Here is a 13,958-nt window from a genome sequence, read left to right on the forward strand (position 1 = left end):
CCCTTCTCTCTTGTCTTTGTTTTCATTTTTTTCTCAAAGTGGGAATTTGAACTGGATTGGAAGCTAGCTACTTGAGCTGTTTTTCTTTGGTTTTTCTGAGGAAGAATATAAGCCCTTGGTAGCCTGTTCTTTTGCAGGTATCAGAAATCGTCAGTCTTTTCCTTGACTGGGCCCAGCCCTTAAGCTACTGGAGTGTTGACTCCTCTTTGCTGCATTGTGTACTTTGTGATTTCACTTGGCTCTTTTGGGGATGCTCATTTTCACATCTGTTACTTGCTTCCATAGGTTTTGTGAGTCACCAACAAGTGACCTGGAGATGAGAGGGGGCCGGGGCAGAGGGAAGAGAGCAAGGTCTGCTGCTGCTGCCCCCGGCTCTGAGGCCAGCTTCACGGAGTCCAGAGGGCTGCAGAACAAGAACAGAGGGGGGGCCAATGGGAAAGGGAGGCGGGGCAGCCTCAATGCCAGCGGACGAAGGACACCCCCAAATTGTGCTGCTGAGGACATCAAAGCCAGCCCTTCCTCCACCAACAAAAGGAAAAACAAGCCTCCAATGGAGCTGGACCTGAACTCCAGCTCTGAGGACAATAAGCCTGGGAAGCGTGTCCGCACAAATTCCAGAAGCACTCCCACTACCCCTCAAGGGAAACCAGAGACTACTTTTTTGGACCAAGGCTGCTCTTCTCCAGTGTTAATCGACTGTCCCCACCCGAACTGCAACAAAAAGTACAAGCACATTAACGGCCTGAGGTACCACCAGGCTCATGCACACTTAGACCCAGAAAACAAACTGGAGTTCGAGCCGGACAGTGAGGACAAGATCTCGGACTGTGAGGAAGCATTGAGTAATGTGGCACTTGAATGCAGTGAGCCAAGCACAAGTGTATCTGCTTATGACCAGGTGAAGGCACCCGCATCCCCTGGTGCTGGAAACCCGCCTGGGACCCCAAAGGGAAAGAGAGAGCTGATGAGCAATGGCCCAGGTTCCATTATTGGTGCTAAAGCTGGGAAGAATTCTGGCAAAAAGAAGGGCCTTAACAACGAACTGAACAACCTTCCAGTAATCTCCAACATGACGGCTGCGTTAGACAGTTGCTCAGCAGCAGACGGCAGTTTGGCTGCTGAGATGCCTAAGCTGGAAGCAGAAGGATTAATTGACAAGAAAAGTTTAGGAGATAAAGAAAAGGGCAAAAAGGCTAACAACTGCAAAATGGACAAAAACCTCTCTAAACTGAAAAGTGCCCGGCCCATTGCCCCTGCCCCAGCCCCCACTCCACCACAGCTAATCGCTATACCCACTGCAACATTTACAACCACCACCACTGGGACAATACCCGGACTGCCCTCCCTTACAACAACTGTTGTTCAGGCTACACCAAAGAGTCCTCCGTTAAAACCCATTCAACCAAAGCCCACGATTATGGGAGAGCCCATCACCGTGAACCCAGCTCTGGTGTCACTCAAGGACAAAAAGAAAAAGGAGAAGCGAAAGCTAAAGGACAAAGAAGGGAAAGAGACGGGAAGCCCAAAAATGGATGCCAAGCTGGGGAAACTAGAGGACTCCAAGGGGGCCAGCAAAGATTTACCTGGGCATTTTTTAAAGGATCATCTCAACAAGAATGAAGGGCTGGCAAATGGATTGTCCGAGTCTCAGGAGAGCCGCATGGCCAGTATCAAAGCTGAGGCCGATAAGGTTTACACTTTCACAGACAACGCTCCCAGCCCTTCCATAGGGAGCGCCTCAAGGATGGAATGCAGCACTTTGGTGAACGGGCAGGCACCAGTCGCACCTCTGCATGTGTTGACCCAGAATGGGGCAGAGAGTTCAGCTGCAAAGACAAGCAGCCCGGCCTATTCAGACATATCCGATGCTGCTGACGATGGTGGTTCCGACAGCAGGTCAGAGGGCATGAGATCAAAGGCCAGTTCCCCATCAGATATTATTTCTAGTAAGGACAGTGTGGTAAAAGGGCATTCTTCAACTACAGCACAATCATCTCAACTGAAAGAATCCCATTCTCCCTATTACCATGGCTATGATCCTTATTATTCTCCAAGTTACATGCACCCTGGGCAGGTTGGCACCCCTGCAGCTGGAAATAGTGGGAGCACGCAGGGAATGAAGATCAAGAAGGAGTCTGAGGAAGATGCTGAAAAGAAAGACAAGGCAGAGCAGTTAGATTCTAAGAAAGTGGACCACAATTCTACATCCTTACAGCCTCAGCACCAATCGGTGATCACACAAAGACATCCTGCCCTGGCTCAGTCACTTTATTATGGCCAGTATGCCTATGGACTCTATATGGACCAGAAGTCTCTGATGGCCACCAGCCCTGCCTATAGACAGCAATATGAGAAGTACTATGAAGATCAGAGGCTGGCAGAGCAGAAAATGGCCCAGACTGGGAGAGGAGACTGTGAAAGGAAAAGCGAGCTCCCCTTGAAAGAGCTGGGCAAGGAGGAAGCTAAACAGAAAAATATGCCATCGGCCACAATCTCAAAAGCTCCCTCTACTCCGGAGCCTAACAAAAACCATTCTAAACTAGGGCCATCAGTGCCTAATAAAACTGAGGAGACAGGTAAATCACAGCTTCTCTCCAGTCACCAGCAGCAGCTTCAGGCCGACAGCTTCAAAGCTAAGCAGATGGAAAACCACCAGCTTATTAAGGAGGCTGTAGAAATGAAGTCTGTCATGGACTCTATGAAGCAGACAGGTGTAGACCCAACCTCGAGATTTAAACAAGTAAGATTGTGGAGCGTGGCCCCAACAGGGACAGAGCAGTCTGAGACTTGTATTATACATGTCTGGGCTTGATCTGGTTAGACTTCTGACACAGGAAAGAAACCCACATTAGTTTTTTCCTCTGCTCTTGAAAAGTATCTTAAGATTCTCAAGAGTTACTATGTAGCTCTAAAATGTGCATTATCACTATTTTCTGGTCATGTTGTATAGTAAAAGGAACTGTGAACATGTGCTTTGCAGATTTGTGTTTCATGCCACTGACTTCCTCTGTGACTCTGATGAGGTCCCTTAATTTCTTCCTTTCTTTTTTTTTCTTTTTGTTTTTTTTTTCTTTTTCCTGAGACGGAATCTCACTCTGTGGCCCAAGCTGGAGTGCAGTGGTGTGATCTTGGCTCACTGCAACCTCCGCTTCCCGGGTTCAAGCGATTCTCCTGCCTCAGCCTTCTGAGTAGCTGGAACTACAAGCGTGTGCCACCACCCCCGGCTAATTTTTTGTATTTTTTTAGTACAGATGGGATTTCACCATATTAGCCAGGATGGTCTCGATCTTCTGACCTCGTGATCCGCCCACGCTGGCCTCTCAAAGTGCTGGGATTATAGGCGTGAGCCACCGTGCCTGGCCAAGATCCCTTAATTTTTTAGTCCAAGGCGAGGGCATTCCACAATGGGGCTGCTTAATTCCCTTCTAACTCTGAGATTCTGAGTCTCATCTCTAAAATATTTATTTTCCATTTTCAAATTTCTACTAGCATCTTCTTGGAAGATAATAATAACTGGGTCCCTGAATTCACATTTCCCATTAATCTTTTGAATAGAATTCGGGGCCCAAATTTCTTTCACTTGTGGTCAGAGATGCCTAGATTTCAGCCTTACTCTCTATGTTGAGTCCCCCAAAACTCAGAGCTCAGTGCTGAATGTTTGTGAGGAGGGTGAGGAGGTTTGGGTGGCGGGCCTCAACAGCTGTCCCAGAGCCCCAGGGGTCAGTCAGCTTGAGAACACCTGAAAATTGGTCACCATGAAACCACAAATGTACCGGCACCTTCTGTCATGTTTCAGACATCCTGACCCACTGCAACCCTGTGAACATTAATTCTGGTATTTCCCAGCACTGCAAACCCCCACTCCCACCCTCACCCCCGTGCTTAGATAATCCCTGGTGCATTAGAGCAAGAGCCACCAGCCCCCCCCCCCCCACCACCCACACACACATTTACTTAGGCACAACTTTGCATGTTCTCTGAGAACCTGAATCCCCAGTGGGTTTCTATCATGAATAGGATGGGGATCACAAAGGCCATTTAGGATTCTCAGTTTCCCCACTTCCAGAGGCAAAAATCAGGCTGTCACTTCACAGGGCTACAGAAGAATGATATAATTTTGGGGGTTTTATAGATGGCTTTGTTTTCCAATACAGAAGCCATAATGTGTGCTATTAATTTGAAATTTTGTTTTGATTAAGATGTTAGCACGGAATGAGAAGTGAGCCAATATATTAAGCCTCAGCTGCAGTAGATGAGGAAAATGTATTCGGAAACCAAGAGTTTTTCCTCCTAAGTGATGTTAATAGCTATAGCAATTACTTAAATTTACTATTATTAGCTTGAGTTGGAGTTTTTAACATTCTTTTTTACCTGTGCGAGATATTAAAAGGCAAATGAAGGTAGAATTAAATATGTCTTGAGGATGTTCTTTAGTGTTGAGGAATGACATTAAGGGCCCAGCTCTGAATTTCAGCAGACCCGAGTTGGAAGCCCAGCTCCACGACTGGGCGGCAGCATGACCTTGACGTTGCTTTGAACTTTAAACACTTGGTTTTGTCTTCTGTACAAGGGATCAATAATAACACCTATCTGGGACATTATTACTTTGTAAGAGAAGGAGGTAAAACAATTAGCACAGTGTTTAGCACAGAAATAAATGTCAACTTAGTATTAAAATTAAGAGTACTAGTCCTGTCATGATTATTAACAAGCTTTCTTTAAAATTGAAATTTTAAAACAAATCTGTTGGGTTTTTTTCTTTAAAAAAAAAAAAAAAATCAGGATCCAGATTCAAGAACATGGCATCATTATGTATACCAGCCCAAATATCTGGATCAGCAAAAGTCAGAAGAACTTGATAGAGAGAAGAAATTAAAAGAGGATAGTCCAAGGAAAACTCCTAATAAAGAGAGTGGTGTGCCCAGCCTTCCTGTATCATTAACGAGCATTAAAGAGGAGCCCAAAGAGGCCAAGCGTCCTGATTCTCAATCAATGGAGGAGAGCAAGCTGAAAAATGATGATCGAAAGACTCCTGTGAACTGGAAGGACTCTCGGGGAACAAGAGTGGCTGTCTCCTCACCCATGAGTCAGCATCAGTCATACATACAGTACTTGCATGCTTATCCTTACCCACAGATGTACGACCCCAGCCATCCTGCGTACCGGGCTGTTTCTCCCGTCCTAATGCACAGTTATCCTGGTACGTGTTGTCGGTTCTGACTATATTGGAGGGAAGAGGCGATGTTCAAATATTAGCTGTTAAAAACTCAAGATAAATTAGAAGCTTCAAGAGTGACATTTGTTTTGCTTGTTTTTATGCTGTTTAAAGTCCCAAAGATAAAACTGATTTAATATAAGTTTTTTAAATGAAATGTCAGGAATCCTTAGCTATAGTTTCTATAGTCTCTGATGGTCTGCTATAGCTGTTAGGCTGACAGATACTTTATTGCCTATAAAAATATTCTAAGCACTTACTGTCATAATCATTATAGTTACTATTCCTTTCACTTAAGCAGACACGTAAATGTATGAAATGGCTGTAAGCTCAATTCTGTTTATAACCTCCCTTCATCAGGATGAATTAACTGGGAGAAGAAAACTGGAGAAGCTAGATACAGTTTAATGATGATGTAGCCCATTGTTAATGTAACCCCCTATTTTAAGATCTCTTTGACTCTTATTCCAAATTCATGTAACCCAAATTATTTTTTTTTTAAAGATATAGCCTGTAACTTGATGTGGCATTTGTTTTTTATCTGCAGGGGCCTATCTCTCTCCAGGATTTCATTATCCTGTTTATGGGAAGATGTCAGGGAGAGAAGAGACAGAGAAAGTCAATACCAGCCCTAGCATCAACACGAAAACAACCACTGAATCTAAAGCACTGGATTTGCTCCAGCAGCATGCTAACCAATACCGCAGCAAGTCTCCTGCTGTAAGCCTCCTTTTGTTGTTATTTAAAAGTACTGTGTTTTGGGGAGAAAGGGGAACAAGCTACAGAACAGACTTGAAATATAAATGGTTTCGGAACCCAGCTGTGATTTCAGGATGCTGTTTTATCCTAATACATAAAGAATGGAGCGTTCAAAAGTAAGATGCTTTCCCACATGAGAGAAAATTGTTAAAGCATGTATGGCAGTAGCTAGCTTTTCTGTTGCAAAATCTAGTATACCTTGCTTACCCAGGAGGATGGTTGTTAGGTGGGAATTTAAATTCATAGGAACCAACTTTTGGTGTAAAATATGTTTGATAAGGCATTGAGGAATTAGGTAACAGAGGAGTCTATTTTATATAATTTTTGTAAGTAAGCAGGTCAGAGGCTACAAACTGTTGACCTTTTGGGCAAATCAAGCTTTTCAAAAAGTGTTTTCCTTGCGGGACAGCTTTTAAAAATCATATATTTTACATACAAATTCAGATGACCTCTTTCTCTTAAGACAATAGAAAATCTGGGCCGGGAGTGAGCTACCGCCTGTAATCCCAGCACTTTGGGAGGCCTAGGCGGGCAGATCACTTGAGGTCAGGAATTCGAGACCAGCCTGGCCAATATGGTGAAACTCCATCTCTACTAAAAATACAAAAAGTAGCCTGGCGGTGGTGGGCACCTATAATCGAAGGAACTCAGGAGGCTGAGGCAGGAGACTCACTTGAGCCTGGGAGGTGGAGGTTGCAGTGAGCAGAGATCGTGCCACTGCACTCTAGCCTGGGTGACAGAACAAGGCTCTGTCTCAAAAAAAAAAAAAAAAAGACAATAGAAAATCTTGTTCAAAATCACATGGCAGTAACTGATGGGAGCTAGTAGCCCCATCTAGGCAGTCTGTCCTGCTCCCCATCAATGTGCATGGATGTAAATAAAAGCTCCCCAACCTGCATCGCTTGTCTTTGTTGTTAGCTTGACTTCTGGAGAGATTTGAGGTTTCTCCTACTTGTATTGACCCTCCATATTCACATCACCAGTGTTCATGGTTGGAGGTTCATCACGAGCAAAGCTGAGTGCCCATGACATGTAATAAGGCACAAATTTGAGCCTTGCACAGTGTGAGGCTCATTTCTAAGAGTAAGTCATGTGGCTTAGGGGTGAGAGCTGTGTCTGCTGTTTTCGGGCCTTAATTCTTTGTCATGTCCCTTTAACTCTGCTGAATAATACAAATATTTGTCTGTGAAAGATGACTGTTCCCCAAAAAAGGTGACTGCTGTAGTCCTAGAGACTGTTGTGAAGAGAGACTAAACAAAAATAGGATGGTGGTTGGCTAGGAAAGAGTTTAAAGTAAATTAAAATAATGGTATCTGCAATGTGTATGAGCCTACCAGAAACTCTATAGAGAAACTAGAAAAGGTGATTTCGGAATCTTTCTGAGACCGCCTTCTTAGTACAAGGATTTCTTTTAAGTGAGAAGGATAACTTTAGTTAAAGGGTGGTTAGGTTCTAAAGGTAGAAAGTCATAGGAAATAACACCATCCTTACCCCAGACTATGGTTTGGGGAGATGGGAGCTTCTCTGTGAGAGTTCAAAAATTGAGAGATTCAAAATGTGGGTGTAGGACAGTGATTTCTTGTGCTTTATGTTGGCATATAACTTTAGGGCATGTTTTTTCAGTAGAACAAAATGTATACAGACACGTTTAAAATTATGAGATAGGTTCTCTCCATAAAATACAAGTGTAATTAGAAAACTTGACCTTGGCTGGGGGCGGTGGCTCAAGCCTGCAATCCCAGCACTTTGGGAGGCCGAGACGGGCAGATCACGAGGTCAGGAGATCGAGACCATCCTGGCGAACACGGTGAAACCCCGTCTCTACTAAAAAGTACAAAAAAACTAGCCGGGCGAGGTGGCGGGCGCCTGTAGTCCCAGCTACTCGGGAGGCTGAGGCAGGAGAATGGCGTAAACCCGGGAGGCGGAGCTTGCAGTGAGCTGAGATTCGGCCACTGCACTCCCGCCTGGGCGACAGAGCGAGACTCCGTCTCAAAAAAAAAAAAAAAAAAAAAAAAAAGAAAAAGAAAACTTGACCGTAAAGATATCTCCAAAACTACTTATTCTCTAAAAGTTGTTTATGGCAAGCAATTGGATAAATTCTTAACCTGCAATTATGAATGAATATGGAGAGAAGTCCTCTTATTTCCGTCATTTCAGGAAAACATTGGTGTCACTTGGTTTGTTCTGGGTGGAGCAGTTCTTTTGTGTTGGCTTAATTCCAACGGAAACTAATGCATGTTTTTTTGAAATTCTCTTTAGTTACTAAAGATTGTATCTTTATATTTACTTTTTAATCATTAACACAATATTGTCAGAGGGACAAAGGTGGTTTAGTACTCTTATAAGTTGATTTTCAGAGCATGAAGGGGGAAAATTTCTCTTTTTTGTTGCAGCCTGTGGAAAAGGCTACAGCTGAGCGGGAACGGGAGGCCGAAAGGGAAAGGGATCGCCACTCCCCCTTCGGCCAGCGGCACCTGCACACGCATCACCACACCCACGTTGGCATGGGTTACCCGCTAATCCCGGGTCAATATGACCCTTTTCAAGGTCAGCAGCTTTGTCATTATTGTGTCTTTGTCCATTCTGCTTTGGAAAAACAGTTGCTAAAATTGCATTTCACATCTTAAAAATATTGAGCTTTGAGTTCATATTAGCTCTCAGGAGGGTTTTTAACACTTATTTCCTAGTGACACAGCTAAGGCTATTCCCTCATCTTTGTATTCTATTGAGACTTGAAATGGCTACCACTTAATAATTGTCACCAGTTGATGTTATCGGCGGCTTACTGTTATCTCACAGACTGAGGGTGGTGGCCAGTGTCTGGGGCACTGAATATAACAATCAGAAGATCAGATATCTACTTCAGGGAAATTGTAGAAAAAGGGAGGGATTGTGGGAGGCTTTGGTGAAATTACTTGTTCTGATTTCTGCATGCCTTTTAAGTTGCTCTTTTCCCATGGAAATCATGGGAGTAATGTGATCAGGTTTAACACTTTGATAACCTCATTCAAGGGTTCTTCACAGCCCTTCACTGCTGCGACTTCACTAAATGGGAGAATTGAGAAAGAGAAACATGTTTTAAGCCATAGGATTGATATCAGGGAATCTTCACCTTGTGGTTCATTAGTTGAGCATGTATTATTTGTCCCATCTTTGTCATCTCATAGGGGGTGGGTGATGGCACCATCTTTACAATTTGCTAGAATACCCCAGATTACATGGCTTTAAACAACAGGAATTTATTTTCTCACAGTTCTGGAGGCTGGAAGTTCAAGATCAGGGTTCCAGCACAGCCAGCCTCTGCTGAGGCCTGTCTTCTTGGTTTGTGTGCAGCTGCTGTCCTGCTGTGTGCTCATATGACCTCTTCTTTGTGCATGAGCTAGTGGGTGGGGAAGAGGCAGGGGGAGCCCTCATGTGCTTTCTTATAAGGACACTAATCCTGCCCTATTAGGGTCCCACCCATATGACCTCATTTAACCTTAATTACCCCCTTATAAGCCCCATCTCCGAATCTAATCACACTGTGGATTAGAGCTTTAACATATTTTGAGGAGACATAATTTAGTCTATTGCACTTGCCAAGTTGCCTCTTATGCTGCTGTGTGAATAGAAAGTAAGATAATATGTTTGAAAGTGTTTCCAAAACTGGGAAGTGATATACAAATGTGAAGGGGTCATTTTTTTTTATTCAAGTCTTTTTAGTTGGTGTCAACTAATAGTGTTTAAAAAGAGCTTTTCTATTTCTTAAACAATTTGAATTGAGTGTGGTAAGTACTTGGAAGAGAAAGGTTTTATTTCTAGTCTAACACATTATACCTATATATAAATAAAGTATATATGAGAAGAAAATAATTATCTCTTTTAAGATAATATTATTGTTATTGTACTGTCTTAAGTTACCTCTGGGAAAAGAAAATATATCCAAATAAAAGACATAGAAAGAGACAGTAATCTTCCCTAGGTTTGCATGTGTTTACTCTGTTTTTCCCCAGGACTGTCTTCTATAGAATTTGAAAGAATTCTCTGTTAGGCAACATCATGCCATTTGGAGCTATTACAGTCTCTGACTGCTACCTTTGTCTTGCAGGGTGAAAGTGAAGAGCATTTCTAAGTTTGATTTACTGATTCTGTGTATCTTATGGGACACATTGTGTTCAGTCACTGGGGAAATGTTAAAGTGATAACAATTATTATGGAAGTATTGTATTCTAGGCAAATAGCATGCCGCTTCTGTAATTCACTGTGACTTTTGATTCCTGTTGTTACCTGGCATCTATTATTTCTCTTGAGCTTCCTATTCAGGAATGCATGCAAACCATTTAGCACCATGCAGAGCTGGAGAGATGGAATGCTGTATCTCCTTCGAATAGCTATTAAGAAAACTGCAGAGTATTCAAGAAAGGATAGATAGCGGATAGACCAAATGGTTTGTACCGTGTCCTTGCTGCATGAAAGAGTTCGTGTGTGTGTTCAGGAGAGGACACCGTTCTGCTACTGGGTCTGTGGCCCTTCCCCACTGGGCTTGTATCTACTCTTATCCTTCTAAAGATCACAGACACTCTACATTTTTTTCCCCATTAGGCTTGACCTCTGCTGCCCTTGTTGCTTCACAGCAGGTGGCTGCCCAGGCATCTGCATCTGGAATGTTTCCTGGACAAAGAAGGTAAATATCCTCTACATTTTTAATTAGTTCTAGATAGAAATATCTTAATGGTTGGGAGGAAGCAAGTACAGGATTTTTAGACCAAAAACTGAACTCCTTGGGTTTTATATCCTTGTAATGAATGTGTTTATTTATGCCAGTGTAAGTTGCTTCATATGCAACTTAAATTCCACGAACCCCATTCTGTAAGGGTTACGTAGATTAGTAATTAACTGATTCGTTTTTTAGGCAGTTGAAATTTTCTTGGGTTATCCTTACAACATTGCTAAAATAATTCACCATGACTCCCTTTGTTTTATTATGTTTAAAGATAAAGTCGCAAATGGAGACATTTATTTTCATAATACTAAAGGTAATGTTTGTTCTTTAATATTTTAAATTATTCCCTAAGTTTTAAGAAGGAAAATGATTTAAAGGAATTAAATTATTAGTATTATAAAATTAATATTTTTCACAATGCATATCATTACTTTGTGTTTATTCACTTTCTCTGGAATTGAATTCTACATTTGAATGGAATTAAAATAAGTCTTATTAGTCTTATGGTTTTCAGGCTTACAGTGACAAATGTTGACAGAGGCTGGGCGTGATGACCCATGCCTGTAGTCCCAGCACTTTGGGAGGCTAAGGCGGGTGGATCACCTGAGGTCAGGAGTTCCAGACCAGCCTGGCCAACATGGTGAAACCCCGTCTCTACTAAAAATACAAAAATTAGCTGGGCGTGGTGGCGTGCGCCTGTAATTCCAGCTACTAGGGAGGCTGAGGCATGAGAATTGCTGGAACCCAGGAGGTGGAGGTTGCAGTGAGCCGAGATTGCACCATTGCACTCCAGCCTGGGTGATGGAGTGAGACTGTGTCTCAAAATTTAAAAAAAAAAAAAGTTGGCTGGGCACGGTGGCTCATGCCTGTAATTCCAGCACTTTGGGAGGCCAAGGAGGGCGGATCACCTGAGGTGGGGAACTCAAGACCAGCCTGACCAACATGGAGAAACCCCCTCTCTACTAAAAACACAAAATTAGCCAGGCATGGTGGCACATGCCTGTAATCCCAGCCACTTGGGAGGCTGAGGCAGGAGAATCGCTTGAACCCAGGAGGCGGAGGTTGCCGTAAGCCGAGATTGAGCCATTGCACTCCAGCCTGGGCAACAAGAGCAAAACTCCGACTCAAAAAACAAACAAACAAACAAAGTGTTGATAGAATCGTGTGCTAAGGTTTGCTTTTCTTTTGCAGAGAATAACAAGATTGGAAATGTACATTGTCATGTGACTGGATCACATGGGGAAGCGCTTTATACAGACATCAGTTCCATGGTGTTAATTTGAAATGCCTTAATGGCAGGCAAAAACCAGTCATTTCATTTTTGTAAATTACAGATTTTATCACAGAGTAACAAATGTTGCTGTAATTAAACTTCTGTTTTATATATATATACGTATACATATCTGTATATATACATATATATATATATAAAAATATAAATATATTCTTTACTTTTTGTATCAGTAACCAGGCTCGCACACACAGGGTCTGCTGCCACGTCGCAAACCACTCAGTAAAGGAAATTAAAAATGTATTTGTCATGTTGAAAAGTGTTAGCCACAAAAGGCTACTTACTTTGTTTTCCTTTTCCTTTAAAATTGTAAATAAATAATGTTATGTATCAGTGTGCCTGAACCTTGCATATCCTTCACATATTTCCCATAAGCCCCTCAGAAAGGCTAACTGTGATGATGACACTTTGGTACAATTTAGATGTCTATTTGGTGGCTCCTGTTAAAGACGCATCAGTGTAAAATGTTCCTGTAGTCACTGTTTGTACTTGTGTATTGTGGAAAAAGTACTTTTGGAAGGCATGGGGTTGCCAGTACCACAAAAACTGTGTTGTACATAATGTAAAGATTAAAATGGGGAAATAATGAGCATCTGTGAATAATGAGGTGTCATTTTTTGATAATCTTGAATGGCAAATAACCCAATAGCCTGCGTACCAGAGACATCTGTGATTGTTCTATTACTTGAATAGTTCTACAGTCTTTTTTTTTTTTTTTTTTTAATGTTTACAATTATCCAGTTTTAGAGGAGAGAGACTTTAACGCCATTGCCTGGTTACTTGTTTTATGCTGTAATCTAGTTTATTTTATGTAAAATGTATATTGAATGCTTTCCTTTTTTATACCTGCCTTAAATAATTTGGCAATCAGAATTAAAAAGTTTTTTTTTTTTAAATAATGGCTTCTTGTCTGTCTCATGTTATTTTCTGCCTGATAGTCATTCTAATTTTCAAGAAAGGGTTTCTTAATATTATTAATATCCAATGCATAAGATACAGTAAACAGATATTAACGTTTCTTATAGGATACGTAAGTATAACAACCAAATAGTGTATTTAATTCGGTGAATGTATTCCCATTTACAGGGTATTTACCCTAAACATGGAGTACGATATCACTGGAAATTAGTAGATACAGGTTTCTGTGGTATGGAATGATACTTCAAAGATGCAAATGTTATGACATATGGATAATAGGGAAAATATGTAAAAAGTCATTTAGTTAGTTAACTGTCATTACATTGATTTACTAGAATATTTTATGCCAAATTTTAACTGCCTTTTCTTTCCCTTCTTTGCTTTGAATAAACACTTACTGAGTGCCTGCTTTATCCCAAGCACTGCCCAGGGTTCTGGCATACTGCAGTAAATAAAGCAGACACAAATTCCTGTCTTCATGGAGCTTTCATTTTTTGGTGGTGGGATAAACGTATCATAAAATATCTGGTATATAAAGCATGTTAGATGGTTGATGAATGCAATGAAGAGAAACGAAGCATGGGAGTGGGGCATAGTGAATGTGTGCTGGAGTTTGTAACTGTAAACAGAGTGGCCACTAAAGAGATGAGGGAGGGATCCATGCAGACATCTGGGGGAACATCACTGCAATGATGTGGAAAAGCAAGTACTGAAGCCCCAAGGTGGGAGTGTGCGTTGTATGTTTGGACTGGTTGATTTCAGTGCTTCATTCCAGCTGTAAGTTTTTATTATTTTACTATAATTGCTAATGACAGTGCTACCACGTGGTTTACTAAAAAGTTCTTTAAGCTGACAGAATTTGTCTTGGTGTAATTTGGTTAGTTCTACCCAGAGGCCTTTGCGTCGCAAATGAATAGAATTTTGCAATCAAAAAGAAATGTTTCCCTTGATTTTGAAAGACCACCTTAACGTGTTGCCTTTGCAACACATCTAGTCTATGTTCTTAATAGAGTTCAGGAGGAAGATATTTTTCTGTTAGTTTTCAGTTTTTCTTTTGAATTTCATCCAAGTTG

General features: G+C 41.8%; 1 protein-coding gene across 4 annotated transcripts in view; it reads left to right on the forward strand.

Annotated features, from left to right (window-relative positions):
- Positions 1 to 12,863, forward strand: part of ZNF608 (zinc finger protein 608) — a 113,067-nt gene extending 100,204 nt beyond the window's left edge. For 3 of the 4 annotated variants that reach the window (XM_038008468.2, XM_038008471.2, XM_008014275.3), the window contains 6 exons: positions 286 to 2,740; positions 4,783 to 5,200; positions 5,763 to 5,935; positions 8,368 to 8,521; positions 10,556 to 10,637; positions 11,868 to 12,863. In XM_038008468.2, the coding sequence (XP_037864396.2) occupies positions 286 to 2,740; positions 4,783 to 5,200; positions 5,763 to 5,935; positions 8,368 to 8,521; positions 10,556 to 10,637; positions 11,868 to 11,874 (3,289 nt within the window). In that variant the 3' untranslated portion in view covers positions 11,875 to 12,863. Of the gene's footprint in view, positions 1 to 285; positions 2,741 to 4,782; positions 5,201 to 5,762; positions 5,936 to 8,367; positions 8,522 to 10,555; positions 10,638 to 10,947; positions 10,990 to 11,867 lie in introns of all 4 variants that reach the window. The other variant, XM_008014276.3, reaches the window with a different exon arrangement.
- Positions 12,864 to 13,958: the final 1,095 nt, after the last annotated feature.

Source organism: Chlorocebus sabaeus, chromosome 23, assembly GCF_047675955.1.
Source record: "Chlorocebus sabaeus isolate Y175 chromosome 23, mChlSab1.0.hap1, whole genome shotgun sequence".
In the NCBI taxonomy this organism is placed as follows: domain Eukaryota; kingdom Metazoa; phylum Chordata; class Mammalia; order Primates; family Cercopithecidae; genus Chlorocebus; species Chlorocebus sabaeus.